The 17,877-nt window shown below is 37.3% G+C and overlaps 2 protein-coding genes across 15 annotated transcripts in view; one reads left to right on the forward strand and one right to left on the reverse strand.

The window, feature by feature from the left end:
• hook3 (hook microtubule-tethering protein 3) overlaps positions 1–17,877 on the forward strand; it is a 149,194-nt gene that overhangs the window by 80,336 nt on the left and 50,981 nt on the right. For 7 of the 11 annotated variants that reach the window (XM_078536941.1, XM_078536995.1, XM_078536824.1 and 4 more), the window contains one exon: positions 2,221–5,740. The exons of 2 other annotated variants lie outside the window; for them this stretch is intronic. In XM_078536941.1, coding sequence (XP_078393067.1) covers positions 2,221–2,395 — 175 coding nt within the window. In that variant the 3' untranslated portion in view covers positions 2,396–5,740. Of the gene's footprint in view, positions 1–2,220; positions 5,741–17,877 lie in introns of those variants that run through there. 2 more of the 11 variants (XM_078537157.1, XM_078537216.1) reach the window with 1 other exon arrangement.
• The window catches only part of pigg (phosphatidylinositol glycan anchor biosynthesis class G (EMM blood group)), a 34,486-nt gene continuing 24,181 nt past the window's right edge, over positions 7,573–17,877 (reverse strand). For all 4 annotated transcript variants that reach the window (XM_078536588.1, XM_078536529.1, XM_078536701.1 and 1 more), the window contains 4 exons: positions 17,063–17,254; positions 14,484–14,793; positions 11,365–11,528; positions 7,573–9,570 (listed from right to left, as the gene is read on the reverse strand). In XM_078536588.1, the coding sequence (XP_078392714.1) occupies positions 9,339–9,570; positions 11,365–11,528; positions 14,484–14,793; positions 17,063–17,254 (898 nt within the window). In that variant the 3' untranslated portion in view covers positions 7,573–9,338. The remainder of the gene's footprint in view (positions 9,571–11,364; positions 11,529–14,483; positions 14,794–17,062; positions 17,255–17,877) is intronic.

The following is a 17,877-nucleotide window of genomic DNA, read 5'->3' on the forward strand; positions in this document are numbered from 1 at the left end:
GTCAGGGATGGTCAGCATGGACTGGTTAAAGGAAGGTCTTGCCTCACAAATTTGATTGAATTCTTTGAGGAAGTGACAAGGGTTGATGAAGGTAGTGCAGTGGATGTTGTGTACGTGGATTTTAGCAAGGCATTTGACAAGGTCCCACATGATAGATTGGTTAGGAAAGTAAAAGCCTATGGGATTCAAGGTAATGTGGCAAACTGGATAAAAGGTTGGCTTTGTAACAGGAAACGAAGGGCAATCGTCAATGGATGCCCTTGCGAATGGAAAGTTGACTCAAGTGGTGTTCCACAGGACTCGGTGTTGGGACCCTTGCTGTTATGTTATATATTAACTATTTGGACGTGAACATGGGGGGCACGATTGGGAAATTTGCAGATGACACAAAGATTAGCCAAGTAGTGAATAGTGTAGAGGATAGCCACAATCTCCAAAACGATATAGATTGGTTGGTGGAGTGGGCGGTAAAGTGGCAGATGGATTTCAACATAGAGAAGTGTGAGGTCATACATTTAGGGAGGTCAAATAGTTACAGGGATTACACAATAAATGGGAAAGTGTTGTAAACTGCAGGGCTATGGGCCGGGTGCAGGAAGGTGGGATTAGAAAAGGGCTCCTGGGTGTCCTCGGGCTGGAATGGACAAGATGGGCCGAATAGCCGCCTCCTGTGCTGTAACTTTTCTATGGTTCTAATTGTGTCTTGAATTATTTTTGATAAATTTACTAAATTAATGTCAAAAATCCAGCGGAATTGGAATGGCCCAGATTTTGAGATTAGCAACAAACAAATGGCTTTTGCTGCTCCTTATGCTTATAGCTACTTGAACTTTTTGTGGGCTTTTGCATGACAACTAATGATCGGTGGGCATCCAACGCAGCTTGGTGCTTTCTACGGATAATCTAGGACCTGTGTGAACAGAGCAAGCAACAGCATGTCCCTTCAACCAGTCAAATTGAAGAATGCTTACTATGGCTTGCAGTCTAAACCAGGAAGCCTAATTTAGAACATTTAGTTGAATGTAAAAATCATGTACAGAAATTGAAGGAGAAGAAAAGAAAGATGGGATTGTGAGAAGAGACAGAAAAAAAAGTTTTTAAGAAAGTTAATTTAATTTTTAAAAAAATCTCCAATCATTAAAATCTAAAGGAATGAGACACGACACTTGTAAAAGTAATTTTTCAGTGCCAAAGAAGTTGTTTGGTAGTAATTGGGACTTATGCCATTTAAGAATTCACTTGAATGGACAAGCCCTTACTTTTTCTGGCACCTTTAGTGGGTAGGTACGGCAATTTTGTGCCTTCCATATATTCAAATGCAGAATTGCTGGGCAAGATGTCAGAGGTTGTTTGTCATTAATTAAGATTCATCAGAGTATTGAAAATTCACACACTTAAACATACAAATGCCATTTTTTGGGGCATATTTAATGGATTTCTATTAGCTAGTACTTTAGCTTCATACCCTCCATGTGTTTGAATGCTGAGTCTCTTGGCAAAATGCCAGTGTAGCAAAGCTTGTGCAAGAACAGGGGAAAATGGATATGGCTTCCTGATTTCCACGTTAAACTGTGCATATGCAGACACCAGAAATTGCTGTCCAGTTTACTACTTAATAACCATGAGTGCCGATAGATTCACTATTGTTCTTACCGCAAAATCCGGGCCAATAGATTTGACGCTATAAATTTATAGAATTTACTTTATAGCTATTAGACTAACATTATAATATTATTTTGAAGCAGGATTGAAGGTTATTTTTAATTATATTTTCAGCACTAAGGGTAAAATGCAATATGTAACAGATGTTTTCCAAGGTGATTAAAATTATTCTGCTTAGATTATCATTATGCAAAATATATAAACTTTTCTTTCATAAGTCCTATAGAAATGAGCTGCATTATAGAACATATGGTGAATCTATACAGAATTTCTTACTATGTCTTTAAATCACATGTTTACACTCCAGTGTTTACAGCTGAAGTACATACATGCAAATAATCCAAGGTATTATTCAAACTTTCATCAAACTTGTCTGAAAACAAATTAGTGTATTGATTTTATATACTTGGGCTGTGCTTAGTTTCAAAGAAGGTTAGAGATGATCTACTCCATGTGTCAATCTTCTTCTCCCCTCTGGCTTTTCTTTTCACACTCCCCCCGTTTTATCCCTTTCTCACTCATTTTAATCAGTGTTTGAAACAATATTTTCTTTCTTAGTATTACAGCTATCAGCATTTTCTATCATGAAAAAAGACCATTCAACCATCAAATCTGCTCTTTCTGGGACAACAACACTTACATCACAGCATCCAGCTCTATTTGGAACAAACCTAATACTTTTGCCTTTTCTACCTTGCCTGGCATATTATTTCAAACATTTATTACTCTTTAAGAGAAATACTTCTATCTAATCCCTATTTTAGATTTATTTTCACTCATTTCCACTTATCTATTGCTTTCCATCTTTCTGAAGTCGCAATATGAATTTATGTTCCTGTGCTATATACTTTGTGGTCTGCTTTGATAGTCTTATTTCCAGACCATAAAAGTGAAGCTCCTCTTGTTTTTCATTGGGATTGGTCTCCTTTCTCTCGTATCCTTCACAACATAAATATGTATCTCTCTTTGTGGTGTGCTGCTGAGAACTGGATACAGTAATTTAATTATAAACACAAAATGCCAGAAACACTCAGCAGGTCGAGCAACATTTGTGGAGAGAAGCAGAGTTAGCACTTTCGGTCAATGACCTTTCATAAGGAGTTAAATTTCGGGCATCTGCAGTATTTTGCCTTTGTTTTACAGTAATATAAATTGTGGTCCCACCTGTATATTGGAACCCTTTATAACAACGCCATGAATTTCCACTAATTCTCTTATATAACCTATTCAAAATATTTGGTCACACTGGCTAGAAGTTAGAAATGGTGTGTCTACTCTTTCCTTGGGTCCTTTTCTAAATATTTGTGTGAACTCAACTAAGGTCATTTAATATTTATATATTATTTTTGACCTATGCATTGATCAATAGCCAGTCTTGACTCCTTTTGGAAACCCTGAGCTTTGTTCTTGTCTCTACTGCTCTAGAGAGAGCCCTACAAATTTGATCCACTTACAGTTCATTGCCTGTGATATTCAGATTTTAAAAAATGTCCCCTATAGCTTCCTTACTTAATACCTCCACTCAGTCTGATGATACACCTCAATTTCCATTATAACCAGTTTCTTGCCTGGTCCCTTGTTTTATCCTGGATTCTCATAGTTTTAAGTTTAATCATATAGAAAAGTACAGGGCCCACAAAGACTATACTTCCTCTAGCTGGTCCCAAAATATTTATCTAATTTTTAGCATCCTCAAAAAGGTTTGTCAGGAATGATTTCAAAAGGGAATTGGATGGGCACTTGAAGAAAATTAACCCGCAGGGCAATGGGGTTCAAGCAGGGTGTGGGACTGACTGGATTGCTCCGTGGGGAGCTGGCATGGATTCAATGGGCCGAGTGGCCTCCTGTGCCTTAAATGATTCTGACTCTAGGGCCCTACCATTCTAAATCCATGCCTGTTGTTTCTAATGAAGCTATTGCCATATGGGTTCTCTTCAACCTGCCCCTTCAATAAAGACATACTTCTGCATATATACTTGACTGCAGTATAGTTCGATAGTGAGAAAAATGGTCTGGTTCGCAGTTCAGATATATTTCATTGCTTAGACTAAACTATGTGTTCTATAGAAAGCAGTCTGCTCAAAAACGAGCTGAATGAAGAAATTCTATGCAATTTTTGGGCAGACAAATAAAATCTATAACTCCTGTTCTTGAGGCAAATGTATAGAAAGATTTACTGTGTTTCATTTCTTCTTATGACTAAGGTATGTGAAGATATTTGAAACTTTCAAGCCTTGCATTAAATCAGTGTTACTTTACAATATATTTGGATAAATCACAAATTAAAATATTGCTGTATTTCTACAAACTATATATGAGCTTCCAACACTTGCTTCACAATGGCTTGGGTAGCAGAAATTATGAATGAGACAATTTGCCATAAATGAATTAACATTTACGTTATGAAAACTATGCATTAGTACTGAATGTTTATGTTGCCCTTAATTATTATCAATAGGTGCATCATTCAAACAAAACTATCCTCTTCATTTATCAGTTATTGTTGTTGCTTACACAGGTTACATTACACTCAGTAATAATTCTCTCATAGCACCTGGTTTGGAAAATAAATTTTCACTTGCTCATTTTTGAACTATTAAGACAGCGTATTAATGCAAAAGAATATAATGACAAGCATGATGAGTTAGATAGTGTCCATTGCAATAAATTTAACTGTTATATTTATTTTGGAACTATTAATCATACCAATGGTTATCAAACCTAGTAACACTAACCCCACCCAGTAGATACTATATAAAAGTCACACAAATTAATGTATTCGTCATTTAGTTCCTTTTTCCTTTAATAATGTGTTCTTGTTTTTCATTTGCAGTGACGTGATTGCATGATCTGCAGCATGGCTTTCCAGCACTGGCTGTTCATTTGCATGACTTTGAGTTTGGATGCATAATCTATTAACCTACTGCTGTTTCAATTTTCTAACCTGCCTATACAACAAATGTAATGGCTCCAGGTTCTCTGTTGATCTAATCTGTAAGTTTGGACATATTACTAGAAGGGACTGGGGGAGACAAGGTTTAGCACACTGCTCTTTTCTGGAACCTGGTGTCAATCTAACAGAGACTGATAGTCTTGTCTTTCTGCTAGCAATTGAAATTAATTTGAATATGCTGAATCTAGTTCCACATGGGTCCATGGTGCAAAACTGCCTGTCGTTTTGACACTAAATAGTCAATCTAAGATGCTGTGAAGATGACTAGGGAAAAAATATAGAATACGTCAAACTGATGCATTAGCGGGGTGCTGTTGTTGGACAAAATACAACAGGTTTTCTGTACCTGATGGTGCATACACTGGTTGTCCAAAGTGGAATCATGATTCCACTGGCACTGAATGCCAACCTGAGTGCACAAATCTTATTTAAATTTATTTTCTGTAATGCATGTACCCATGATACCATCTTGTGACATTTGTAAACCAGTTTGGTAAACTTTTGAGTATGGGCTGTCCACAATTAAGCTTATTTAAGATGTACAACGAAAAAGCTTGTAAGAACATCAAGCACCTTAGTACTAACGTGAATGTCAAAAGCTCTAATAGCTTATCATTTGCTTAGGCTGCTTTTGATTTACTTTTCTCTGGCTTTTGTTATAACATATTCCTGTTTATTATCTTATAATTTTCTGCTTTGACTACTTTGTTCTGCAAATGGAAAGAAAAGCCACATAGTGCAAGATTTTAGGCTTTGCACAATAACATAGTATTATTGTATTTATTTACCTTTTTGTATTTTGACATGCAGTATTTCAGGCACAACATTGGATAAGGAAAAATTTTGTTTGTGTCCCAAAACATGTTAAAATTGTTAGTGTTCATTATGTACTTGAGTTTGTCCTCTGCTTTAATTACATTGTGTAACTGCCAATCTACATGCTGCTTATATAAATTATGTACATACTATAAACCAACAGAACTGGGTTCAGGAAATGTTCACAAAGTGAATAATATGCTACAACAATATCTTTCCTCAATGTATCTTTGACCCAAATGCTCCACATGCTGCAAAAAATGTACAGTTCAATATATTGTAAATAAAAGTCTGTCAATAGTTCAGAAAGGTGTTAACTTTGTTCATGTGCTATCAGGATTATTTTACGATTGATAGTAACTTGGCAATAAAACTGTAGGAAGAAGAGTTAATAAATTAACAGTATCATGATATAACAATTAATTCATTATGGCAAAACAGCAACATTCATGTTAACTTCTCCCTTACTTATCTAATGAACAGTTTCACTTCACATCTTCCTCAAACTATTGGAATTTAGCTGATATTGGTGATTGTGCTCAGGAGACCTTGTGAAGGCACAGGCATTTTTGATGTTGCGTATGTCAGATCATCATTGGAGGGATAAATTCATTGTCGGTACCAAATCTGCACTTGCATCACCAGAAGAGGCCGGTTAGATATTCTGTTTGGTGTCAACCCACTACGTGTGGAATAGTCTAGCCGATACCCATTGTTCAACGTATACCAATATATCTGATCTGGAAAATTCCTTATGGGCTTCCTGAAATATGCTCTCAGAATGGAGTCAGACTGAGCTTAAGGAAATTGAAATCGCTAAAGCAATTAAAACCTTGAATGCTTGAAGCAATGCATTCCGTACAAAAGCAGTAAGGCTAAAGTACAGGGATGGCATGTTTGGAGATAAAGGTTCTTTGTTAAAAAGATAACTCTAAGATGATGTGGGAGTGACATTGCCACCTGGTATGTCTGGATTCTGACTAAAGTCTTCATGGGTACTCATATAGCTATTTGATGTGATTGACACCTATGATCCCTGTACATCTTTTGTTATGCATAGCCATTTTATTTCCATGTGCGGCATGTTTAAGGGGGCAGTTAGTGGGTGGCCTCCCCGACACCTTCACGATTAGTCCGTGGCTTGGAGGGAATAACATTAAAGTAGTGAAATCTAATATCACTCATTCTGGTAAATGATAAAATTGAAGTTTCCATGAGAAACATGGATATGCAAGATGTTTGTATTTTTTCTACTACACAAAGCTTAAACTATGTAGGAGTTTTGTCTCCTAGGTGTATGTAGAAGGGTATCTTTTTAAAAAGTGGAAAGTCAGAGGTCATGAGTTTAAAAATAAATTACAGCAGTATCAGGCAGTGAGACACTTGGATGTGCAAATTTTCCAAAGATCAGAAGTCAGATTTAAGCCAGTTAATCCACCCAGGAACAGAGGATCCAAGAAGAAATCCGATCATCGCTTAATCTCAGAATGCTAACATCATCCCACATGAAGGCCAGGTAACCAGCTCCACTACACCAACTCAATGGTAAAGTATAAGTTCTGGAACCATTGCTGACTATAAACTAAAATACATTTTCATGTATATAATAGGCTATCTCATGCTGCTAACTTGTCAGTTATCTAAAAAAAAAATTACATCAGACTGACACACATGGTAATTTGTAATTAACAAACCAATTAATTATTTTATTTTATGTATCTCCCATTAACAAAGGGGTAAGATAAAGGCTGCAGTCTGAGCCTAACCAATAGGCTCACGCTTTTTAATCACCACTGCACACTTTTAAATGGTAGCAGTATTCATTGTTGTGCAGTCTTTTGAGAGCCTCTATTGTGGCCTTTTGCTTAGATTAGATCTTCTCACAAATTAGTGGTTATATTTTTGAATAAGGAAACATTTTTAAGGGGACTTACACTAATTATCCAGCTAAAGATGTTTTAAGAAATCAGTCTTTTCTGAACCAACTTCTGAAAACTATAAACTTGATAATGAGACCCTGCTGAAAGTGAAAGATGTGACTTTTCAAACATTGCACTTCACACTTGTAGTGGGAAGCTGGTATATTCTTGCAATTGTGGGCAAGGAAAGAAAACACAAAAGTTCTAAAAACATGAAAATGCTTTTTTTTTGAAAATAAGTCACTTTATTCCCTTGCTTTGAAAAATAGATCATTTAATTTCTGTGCATCACAAAGTAGAAGTTTCAAAAAAAGATGTTTTGTTTTAATAAGTCCACCATTCATACTTCACAGAAAATCTAGTCCATTTTTTGTACACTGCCTGAAGTCTATTTAAATGGGCATAGGATCATCAACAGCCTTACCAAGGCCATCGTGTCCAGAAAATTTATCAAATCTAATACCACCAAATTTGCTGATACAATCTGTCTCATTTCATAGCCCATTCTGTACATTCACCACATGTAATTACTTTAAGTCTGAGGCAATGTCCCTTGTTGTAGAATCTTACTGTGTTGGCTTTCCACCATTCTTTCACTGAAGTAATAGTGGACGGATGGAGAGGACAGCTGTGAAAATTCAACTCTATATCTTGTCTATATGCTTTAAGATCTTTCCCTTCTCAAGTCTAATAGGTTCTGAAACCTCTTTCTGACTTGCATGTTTAATCCCACCGGACTATAAATTCAGAGGCCCAGGTGAATGCTCTGGGGACATGGGTTCAACTCCCTTCATAGCAGCTGGCAATATTTAAATTCACTTACTATGAGACTATTGTCATAAAAAAACTTATCTGGCTTACAAGGAAATCAGCCATCCTTGCCTGGTCTGACCACATATGACTGACCCTAAACTGCCCTCTGAAATGGTCTAGCAAGCCAATCAATTCAAGGGCAATTGGGGATGGGCAACAAATGTTGGCCTTGCCAGTGATGCCCACATCCCATGAAAAAATAAATAAAAATGTGCTCTGATGCCTTTCTCATAATATAGTTACCAGAATTATACACAGTGTTGCAGGTGAGGCTGAACCAACACTCTGCACAAGCTTAATCATCTCCAATGTCATTTACTTACTATAATGTGGATTCCGGTTAAATTGCCACGTAATAACAGTATAAACATCATGGATGAGCTTCACAGTACTATTATTAACTCAATTTGACATTCATGCCTTCAAAAAAACTGTACAAGTTTAGTTAACAGTAGAATACAATCTGTAAAGTTGACAAATTACAAGTGACTCATTAAACATGTTAGTCATTGCTAGTTTACTCAAATGAACCAGTAGTCCTACCCCAAATTAACAGAAGTATTAATATTCCTGAAAACAGATTTCTTAAAAAGCAACAAACAACATAATGTCCTTATTAAAATTTAAAGGGAATGGAAAGGCTCAAATCTAAGGTGACGGCCAAATGAATTAAAAGCTTACAAAAAACATCGTCACACAATGTTTGGAATTTGCTGCCAAAAACAGTTTTGTTGAAGCAAAGTCCATAATTAATTTTTTCAATTAAATAGTTGCTTGAAAAAAGTGTACTGCAGGATGTGGGAAAGAAAAAGGTGTGGGAGTAAACCCTGTAGTTCAAATGAAAAATAAAATCTGCATAGATGAGTCAAATGTACAGAAGCAGACCATTCTGTAACTCTTGGCAGTAGCAGAAAATGGGCAAAAGTGAATCAACAGCCCACCTTACTTGAAAATGAAAATCGGGTGGAATGTAAAACAAGCTGCTGAATCGCTATTGCCCAAGCTATGTTTCACCTGCTTGAAATCTGCACCCCACAGGACCATTTAAGAGTTATAAAACAGTTTTATAATACACAATTTCACACGTATCCCATCAATCCCAACTATTTTCACAAAGTTACATTACAGATTTTCAAAATTTTTACAAAGACATAAGTGTGAACCCAGTCCAATGCTCAATTTTTTAAGATTGTTATCATTCGTTTCTGATCCATTGCTGTGAACATGACACAGGCTGCCGCTGTTACGAGTGTATGCATGCCTTCATAGAGCAATTTTGGTGAGAAAACACTCCAGACAAATAGATGATAGCGCAGCGAGGTAACCAGGATAATATAAGCTGAAGCTGGTATTGCTCGTAATAGAACAAAACAGTAACAGCTGTGTCCTACTGATGCAGAACAATACCTGCAAGAAGTATTACAGTGTGAATGCTCAGTGTTTCAAACAGAATACTAACATAAATAACACAGTTAAACCTGCTCAGCTTATTTAGTATGAGATTAATTAAAGCTGTACTCTACTTTATTACAAACATTTGTTTTCCTTCACTGTCAAGAACTTGCATAAAATAATAGAAACTGAAGACCAACAGGAACATGGTAACAGAAACAGTGAAGTTTCTTTTTGATAATTGGACATCTTCAACCTGTTCTTTGTAAAAGAAAGCCAGCCATCCATTATTTCGTGACATACAAGCATTTCATTAATAAGCACAAAGGGAAATCATGTTTTAAGTTACAACACATACAGTAAATGAAACACTTGTTCTGCACGATATGCATATTATGCTGAGTAATTGTGTGAAATTGTTTAGAATTAAACTAAGCCCAGCAAAGATTTTATTCATTTCTTGGCTGTGGGTGTCACTTGACATTGATTGCCCATCCCTAGTGGTCTTGAGAAGGCTATGGCCTTCTTGAATTGCTGCAAGCTACAACTAAGCGGTTTCAGAGGGAAATTGAAAGTCAACCATGCCGGTGTGGGTTTGGAGTCCTCACAGGCCAGACTAGGTAAGCATAGCAGATTTCTTCCTCTAAAATGACTTAGTGAACCAGTTTAGTTTTACAATTCACCAGCTTCATGGTCACTTTTACTGACAGAACTTTCCATTTTCAGATTTTTTAAAAACTTACCATATTTAAGGAATTTGAAAGGGAAGACCATTGATGAGGATGGTTCCCTGAAAACTCCAGTGTTAATGTTCTGGGGCTGTGATGACTGGGCTCTGACAACCATAACCATGTTTCTTTGTTCAGATATAGCCGCAGACACTGGGGGATTTTCCCTTGGACAAAGAAATCTTACTCACTTAAGCAGTGATCAACACTGAAATCATGCTTCAAGCAGATTTTGATCCTCTACAAAAATAGCTGTCCTCTCAATAGTGGCCTGAGCAAATCATAGCAATGAAATGCTATATGAACAGAATAGTTCTGGACTTAAAAAATGTATTTATGCACCTGGATATATTATGAAAAGTAGTACCACCATTATGGAAGAACATGACTATACATTGTGCAGCAACCACTGTAAAATTCAACTTGACAACTGTGTATTTATGAAGAGGTAGGCCAACTCTCGTGTTAAATTTAGATAGTACTGAAAAAAATTTGATTTAGAATAGTGCCCAAATTAAACAACTTATGTATGTATAGTGCTTTTAATGTAATAAAGCATCCCAAGCTGCTTCAGAGGCATTATAAACCAAAATATGACACCACGTCAATGAGATTATTAGGGCAGATGAAAGAAATAGGTTTTAAGGAGTGTTTTAAAGGAGGAAAGTAAGGCAGAGAGGCAGAGGTTTATTGAAGGTACTCCAGAGCTCAGGGCCTATGCAGTTGAAGGTATGGCTACTAACATTGGAGCAATTAAAATCAGAGATGGTCAAGTGTCCAGAATTAGGAGGAGATTTAGATAGGGTTGTAGGAATGAAGGAGATAGGGAGGAGCCAGGCCGTGGAGGTATTTGAAAACAGGAATGAGAATTTTTAAAACCAAGCTGTTGTTTAACCAGAAGCCAGTGTAGGTCAGTGAGCACAAGGGTGATTTGTGAATGGGATTTGGTGCAGGTTAGGACATGGGCAGCAGAGTTTTATTACTAGGTTAAAACAAGTTTATAAAGTTCTTATTTGGGGCTATGAGGGGGTAACATTTTCCTCATCATTGATAACAAGGGAAAAAAGTTTAAAAATCATACCTGCTTCTTTCTGAGCTCATATAACAGATAAGGTGCACAGCCCACAGCAACGGGCCTATGTAAGTGCTGAACAGTGTAAGGAAGACCGCTGGCAGTTCCACATAGTTCTCAAAACCCACAAAACCAGCTGATATATCCACTGTTGCAATGCTATTTGAATTCCCCTGTAGAGAAAATAAGGGTTTGATAAAATTCAAGTTTACAACCTCGGGTGTGCATATCTAAAGAAGTGATGGTGACTATCTGCTCAAATATACCATTGAGTTTGACATGTTTGAATTTTGATGTCTGACCACTATAATGAAAGAGTTGGGGATTTTCTCTATCTGTATCATGTGTAATATAAAGCAAACGAAAGCTGAAGCAGATGGATAAATATTTTAATGTTATTTAACAAAATTTTTTTTAATCATTCATGGGATCTGGGTGTTGCTGGCTAGGCCAGCATTTATTGCCCATCCCTTGGTGCAGATGTGTAAGGAATAGGTGGGTGCAATTAGAAACAGAATAAGAAATGGATTCTTAAATATAACCTTCATGTTCATGAATAAATTTTGTATCAAATGAATAGGTTTTCAAAAATTTGCTGACAACAGCATCTTAGAAACCAGCTCAGACATTTAAGGCTTCTATAACTGGTACAACTGGAGTAGAAGGCTAGTTGCCTGTTCTCGTGTAGCTTCAACTTCCTTCTAGATACATTTCTGTTTTATTGGTTTAAGGCTAACTAGGCATAGGTGAAACTTGCACCCACAGATACCTTGGAATGCTGAGCTGATGCAAGTTAATAAAAACCAAGTAAGAGACACAATGCATGAGACAATGTAACAAAAGGCCTTTTACCTGGGGATGAGAGAGAGAGAGAGACACACTACTGTCACAAAGTTAAGGAAGTCCCAGAGATTAATCATCCTCCGACTGAGCTCCGTGACTGTAATGCAAGATCTTCCACAGCCCTCACATCATTATGTATGCTCTCTGAGTAGCTTTTCCTCCAAGATATCTAGTCTGCATTTATAGTTCTCATTCATGGCACAGAAACAACAGCTTGTTTTAAGCAGTACAAATCCTGTGCAACACCAACATATTGAACCCTGAACATGATGTCAGTGGGTGAGTATGGCATCAGACAATGTTAGAGAGGCCATGCTACGTAAGATTGTGTTCAGTTTCCAGTTTATATTAAGGACTCTGTTTTGTAGTTAAATGACAATAAATAAGTAGCACCTGCCACATGTGGTCATCCAAGACCTTCAGTGGCTTCATGGCTGATACAAGTTTTCATAATAGAAGCAAGCTTTCTGTTGTGTCTGTAGTTTATAATCTGGTATACAAGATCTATCTTACCACCATATATTTACCTTTTTCTCAAGACACAAGTAGAAAGACAGCTCATGTTATGTCTTGCAGTGCACCACTGGCATTGATTAATGATGGCCACCCACTAAAACAAATCTTTGGAATGTGGAGCTAATGCTAAAGATCATGGCAGGAAATATAATTTAATGGCCTTTAGCTAAAGGTACAAAACTGTACTGTTGTTGCACAAAGTTAGAGGGAAATTAAGAGTTGGCCACTCTATTACTCAGCTCAGTAGGTATGATGTAAGGTCTGCAGCAGGTTTTGTATCATTTCCTCGAATACATCCATAAGTGAAAGATTGCATCTAAAACTCTCATTCCTGATACAGACACGATGACTCCAAGCTTGTCCTAACATTGTGGCATCCAAAAGGATTCAGGTTCTTCCACTTTAGAACCAATTTAGTTGTATAGTTATACAACTATAATAATCAGGATCTTTGTGCAAGTTTATTTTAGCTGAAACTGATTCTAGCAGCTTTTGTAAATCCATTATATCAGCTTTAAATGCACAAAGAGTAAGAGAGTAAAGGCAGTTTAGAGAATTATATCCTTACAGTTTCAGGATGATGTCTTGTTAGTTGTAGATGAGATTTGAGATTTAAAACATTAGGAACAACTTCTTTAATTTGCAGTATGGCAAGTCTGAAACTGCTGTTATGGTGAAAGACTCTACCCCCATTTTCCCCCTTTCCCAACAAGGATTGCTCTGCAAGCATTAATCAACCCTTTAACATATTTTCTCAAGTCGTCAAGAAATAAAGATATTCATTTCTACTTGAATATTTACTAATTAAAAATGTTGCTTGGCTGCAGTGTCGATTGTAAAATAAATCATGCCTTATTTAAAAATATGTTAATTCTCAAGTCCATACCTGAGGACTTGTTTTAGGCTGATAATTTTCTTGATTACTTACTTCAGATGTCTATGGCAACAAGTGTCATGTCTTTTCACAACAAGGTCAGAGGTGGCATAAAACTCAGCCTCTCAATGGTCCACTTTTAACCTGTTCGCCCTGTAGTGGGATGGAGTTGACTTGTAGATGGGGCTAGGTCCTAGCCCTGGATACAATGGAATCGCATGTCATTTCTTTCAAACAAACAGGCTGCCCATCTCAGCCACATTGATGTTTATGTTCTGTGTGAGCAGTAGTTTTAATCCCATGTGCAATGACACATACTTTTTATGAGAAACCTGCGGCTGAAAGGGAGTCAAAGGTTGCACTAAAATAGAAGCTCTCCCTTGAAATTAAAATACATTCGATGACTAAACTGAATTTCAATGTAAAAGTGAACACCCTTCAGGACTATTGCAGTCAGCCAGCTTTCTGGATCATTACGTGAATTAATTTTTTAAAATTGGCATCTGAAGGGTTCATCCCAATTTACACCATCAGGAATCTGACTGGAATGTGGCTCTCCATGTTGACTGGTATTGAGGAATGCACAAGAGTCACAAGACAGGGCACCAAAAAATCTTTATATTTGATAAATATTGACAAGCAGCTGGCAATATTTTGGTCAGCAAAACTCACTGAAAGGAGAGGTTTTTAGTGAAATTAGTATTGCATTTCTCAAATACTTTTGAGATTGGCAATAGTTACAAGTGTGCTAATAATTCAAAAACTCTGATGTTGGTTGCAGTATATTGGTGAGATCTTATTCGGTTTAAACAGCTTAAAAACCTTAATCCTGTACTGGAAATTAAATTTCGGAATTAAGCATGCTAAAAAGAGGGGGAGAAAAAGAAAGAGGTACCTGAAAGTAAAAGGAGACCTGGGAAAACCAGTAATATATGATGGTAATTTGTGCTGCATCATAATCCAATATCCTCCATATAAATCTGGTCAAAATCATTTGAACCACAAGGATGAACAACAACACTGGCAAGTTGTGAGGGCGAAGAAGCAATGCAGCCAAGAGCACGAGACCATTGTACATTTCCCAGAGTCCTCTACAGTTTGTCGTTGTGTCAGGGAAAGCAACTGCAGATTTCAACAGGTCTTTGACTCCCGTAAAAAGGATGCCAAGGATAAACACGTAAACAAAACGGGCTTCAGTGATTCCCCTGACAAAAAAAAAATTACATTTGCAACGTTAACCCTATGAATCATATAATACTACAGCACAAGAGCACATTCAGCCCATCAATGGGCCGAACAGCCACCTCTGTGTCGTGAATGATTGTGACTGTGTGTGTGCGAGTCTGCACTAGATCTTTTGAAGAGCAGTTTCCAGCTCTTTCCCCACATCCCTGCAATTTTTCTCCTTCCAAGTATTTATCTGTTTCTACCACCCTAAAGGCAGTGCATCCCAATCCTAACCATTCAGTCTCCAATTTTTCCTCATCTTGCCACTGGTTCCCTTTGGCAATTGCTTCCAATCTGTGCCCTCTCATTATCAACCTTTTAGCCACTGGAAACAGTTCCTCTCTACTTACTCTATCTAAGCCTTTCATGATTTAAACACCTTGAATGAGACAGAAGGGGCAAAAACAATACAATCTTTACCATACAGGTGCACGAAGCACACCCTTAGAAGCCAGGTTCCTTTCCTGATTAGCAGCACAGTAATAACAGTTACAAGACATGAGCTGAGATCTTCTGTGGAGATGCAATCATCGCCTCTCTGCTCCAACTTTCCCCCACCTCAACACTACTCTGCATTTCTTGCTGGGTCTTCCGAGCTCAGCTTTACCAGAAATGCAGAGTGCAGCATGCCTCCGAGTGCTCCGTTGTAGCATTGTGGAGTTAGGGGGAAGACAGGACACTACGCTGTATGGAAAGTTTAACGGTTTAGTGTGCAAATTAGTGAATGGGTGAGTGAATAGATAGGGTGGCAGGTGGGTCGGGAGGGGGAGCGGTTCAGTGTGAGTGATTGGGGGTATCAGTTGAGTAGTTACCCAGGAGTTGGACTAGGTTTTTTCTGTCGAACGTTTCTTGGGTAACTATCCAGGTAAGTACATTGGAAGTGTCCGGAGTCTCCGACTATAACTCAGAGTCAGAGGCATTGGTGGAGGCTCCCAAAGAGCAGGGGAATTGCCCATTGGAAGTTTAAACTTCTGAAGCAATTCCCATGGAGGTCAACATGTCAGGACTTCCACAGAGTTCCAACACACATCTTGGGTTGTATGTTCAGTCTCTGACAATCTGAAGACTGGAATATTTGGGCCATGGATGCCCTTTTCAACCTCCACCACAATCCCTTCACACTAGCTAATTAAGTCAAAATGGCTATAAAGAATTAAATTTCTAATGACTAATAGTCTGCCAATGGCGATTTAAACTTTTTGGTCAGCTGGAGGTCCAACCTAGTCCAACACATGTAAATACCATCACCAAGTTTAATAATTTTGTCTATTGTGAAACCATGTGAGTAATCAACCCAAGTAGAGTGTCAACTGTCCAATCTGGAGCGTATACTCTCTCACTTCACTTACCCAAATCGAAAGTTCATATTGACAAAGCTAAGTCTTAGGAATACACAATTAGCAAAGGGAACTAACTAGCTAAAACCCTACAGAGTACCAGCATAGAGGATGGAAACATTTTCTACTGCCTGTCCAGCCAGCACCCAATTACCATTAGGGCCCTGGTTATCTGGAACAGAGTAGGAAGAATCCTAGTTCCCAATGTCATTTCCATTAATGAAGCCAGAATTTAGTTGATTCAAATGACCCATTAACCAAAATCAGATTGCTTTGTGCCCCAAGGCATTTACCATTCCTGTAAAGTTTGCCCAGAGATTTGCACCGGGAACAAGGTTTTTAATTCTATATTGCTGCTCCCGATAAATTGCATATGCTTTATGGTATCATACCATGATATATGAAGGAGTATTGCATTGATGAAAATGCTGCCCTTTAAGAGAGACATTAAACTAAGATCCCATCTGCCTGTTCTGAAGATATTTAAAGTGTCCATGATGCTGTCTGAAGAGAAGTAAGAACTTTCCCTGGACTAGTATTCCCACAACCAATACCACCAAAAGATTAGATTAACTGAACGATGTTGAACATTGCTGATTCAATTTAAATAAACTAGTCACTTCAATTTAAAAATAATTTACTGCGTAAAGCTCTACTTCCACTCAATTATATAGGAACTCTTAAAACATATTCAGTGAGAAAAGGCCATTCAGCCCATTAATTATGCTCCATTGCGAGACACATTTAATTATTCAACTACCCTCTCCACCAAGGTGATTATCCATGGATGATTATTCAATCTAATATATCTAATATTGCAAATTTTGGTTTTTTATAAATTCCAGGTTAAATTGTGATATTATGCTTAACAAATATGACAATTGCTTGGACAGGTTATCAAAGTACTTACTTTGAAATATCATGTTTTTCTGGCTTCCATGGAAATGTTACATTTCCAACTGCTGCACGATAGCAGTAAATTCCCACCAACCCCAGTGCCAGTGCTGCTTTGGATACAGAGGAACATGTCCTCTGAACCAAAATAAAGATCAGAAAGAGGAATATTGCCGTCAGTATGGAGAGTTCAATTCTATGACTGGAGCTGCAAAGGGAAAAAAAAACATGAAATATATAATCAATATCATCTGTAAAACAAGTTTTGCCTCGTTTCATATAACTGGAACTACTTTAATTTTATTACACAACTAATCTTCCCCCTCAGAACAGTATCTTGGCAATGAGACACGTGGACAGGTATAAAGTTGTGGAACTTACATGACAGATGCCACTAGACTCGCCAGAAAAAGCTATGGCTTGTCCATTCCAGTGTAAGTTTTTTTTTTAAACGCCCTGATAAGTCTTAACTACTGCCAAACATTCTCCCTGGCACTGAAAATTATCTTTACGAATATGGAATCACCTTCCCTCCTTCAGATTTTAATTATTGGAGAGTTTAAAAATAAAATTTAATTTTTGCTTCATTTTTTCTTTCTTATAACCTTAAAAGTTCATGATTGCCAATATGGTTTTCAGCATAACCATTTTTTATTACTAAAACATTTGTCAGGATGAACCATTATGCAACATACAACATTTAAAATTAAGTGTTAGAAAGAACTAGAGGAACTTTAGACATTTTTACATTTACATTTTTATCAAAAATGATTACCTTTATTTTAATACAAACCCGCTGTCATCCATCAACTATAAATAATTTAATAAAAC

This window comes from Cetorhinus maximus, chromosome 1, assembly GCF_964194155.1.
Source record: "Cetorhinus maximus chromosome 1, sCetMax3.hap1.1, whole genome shotgun sequence".
Lineage (NCBI taxonomy): Eukaryota > Metazoa > Chordata > Chondrichthyes > Lamniformes > Cetorhinidae > Cetorhinus > Cetorhinus maximus.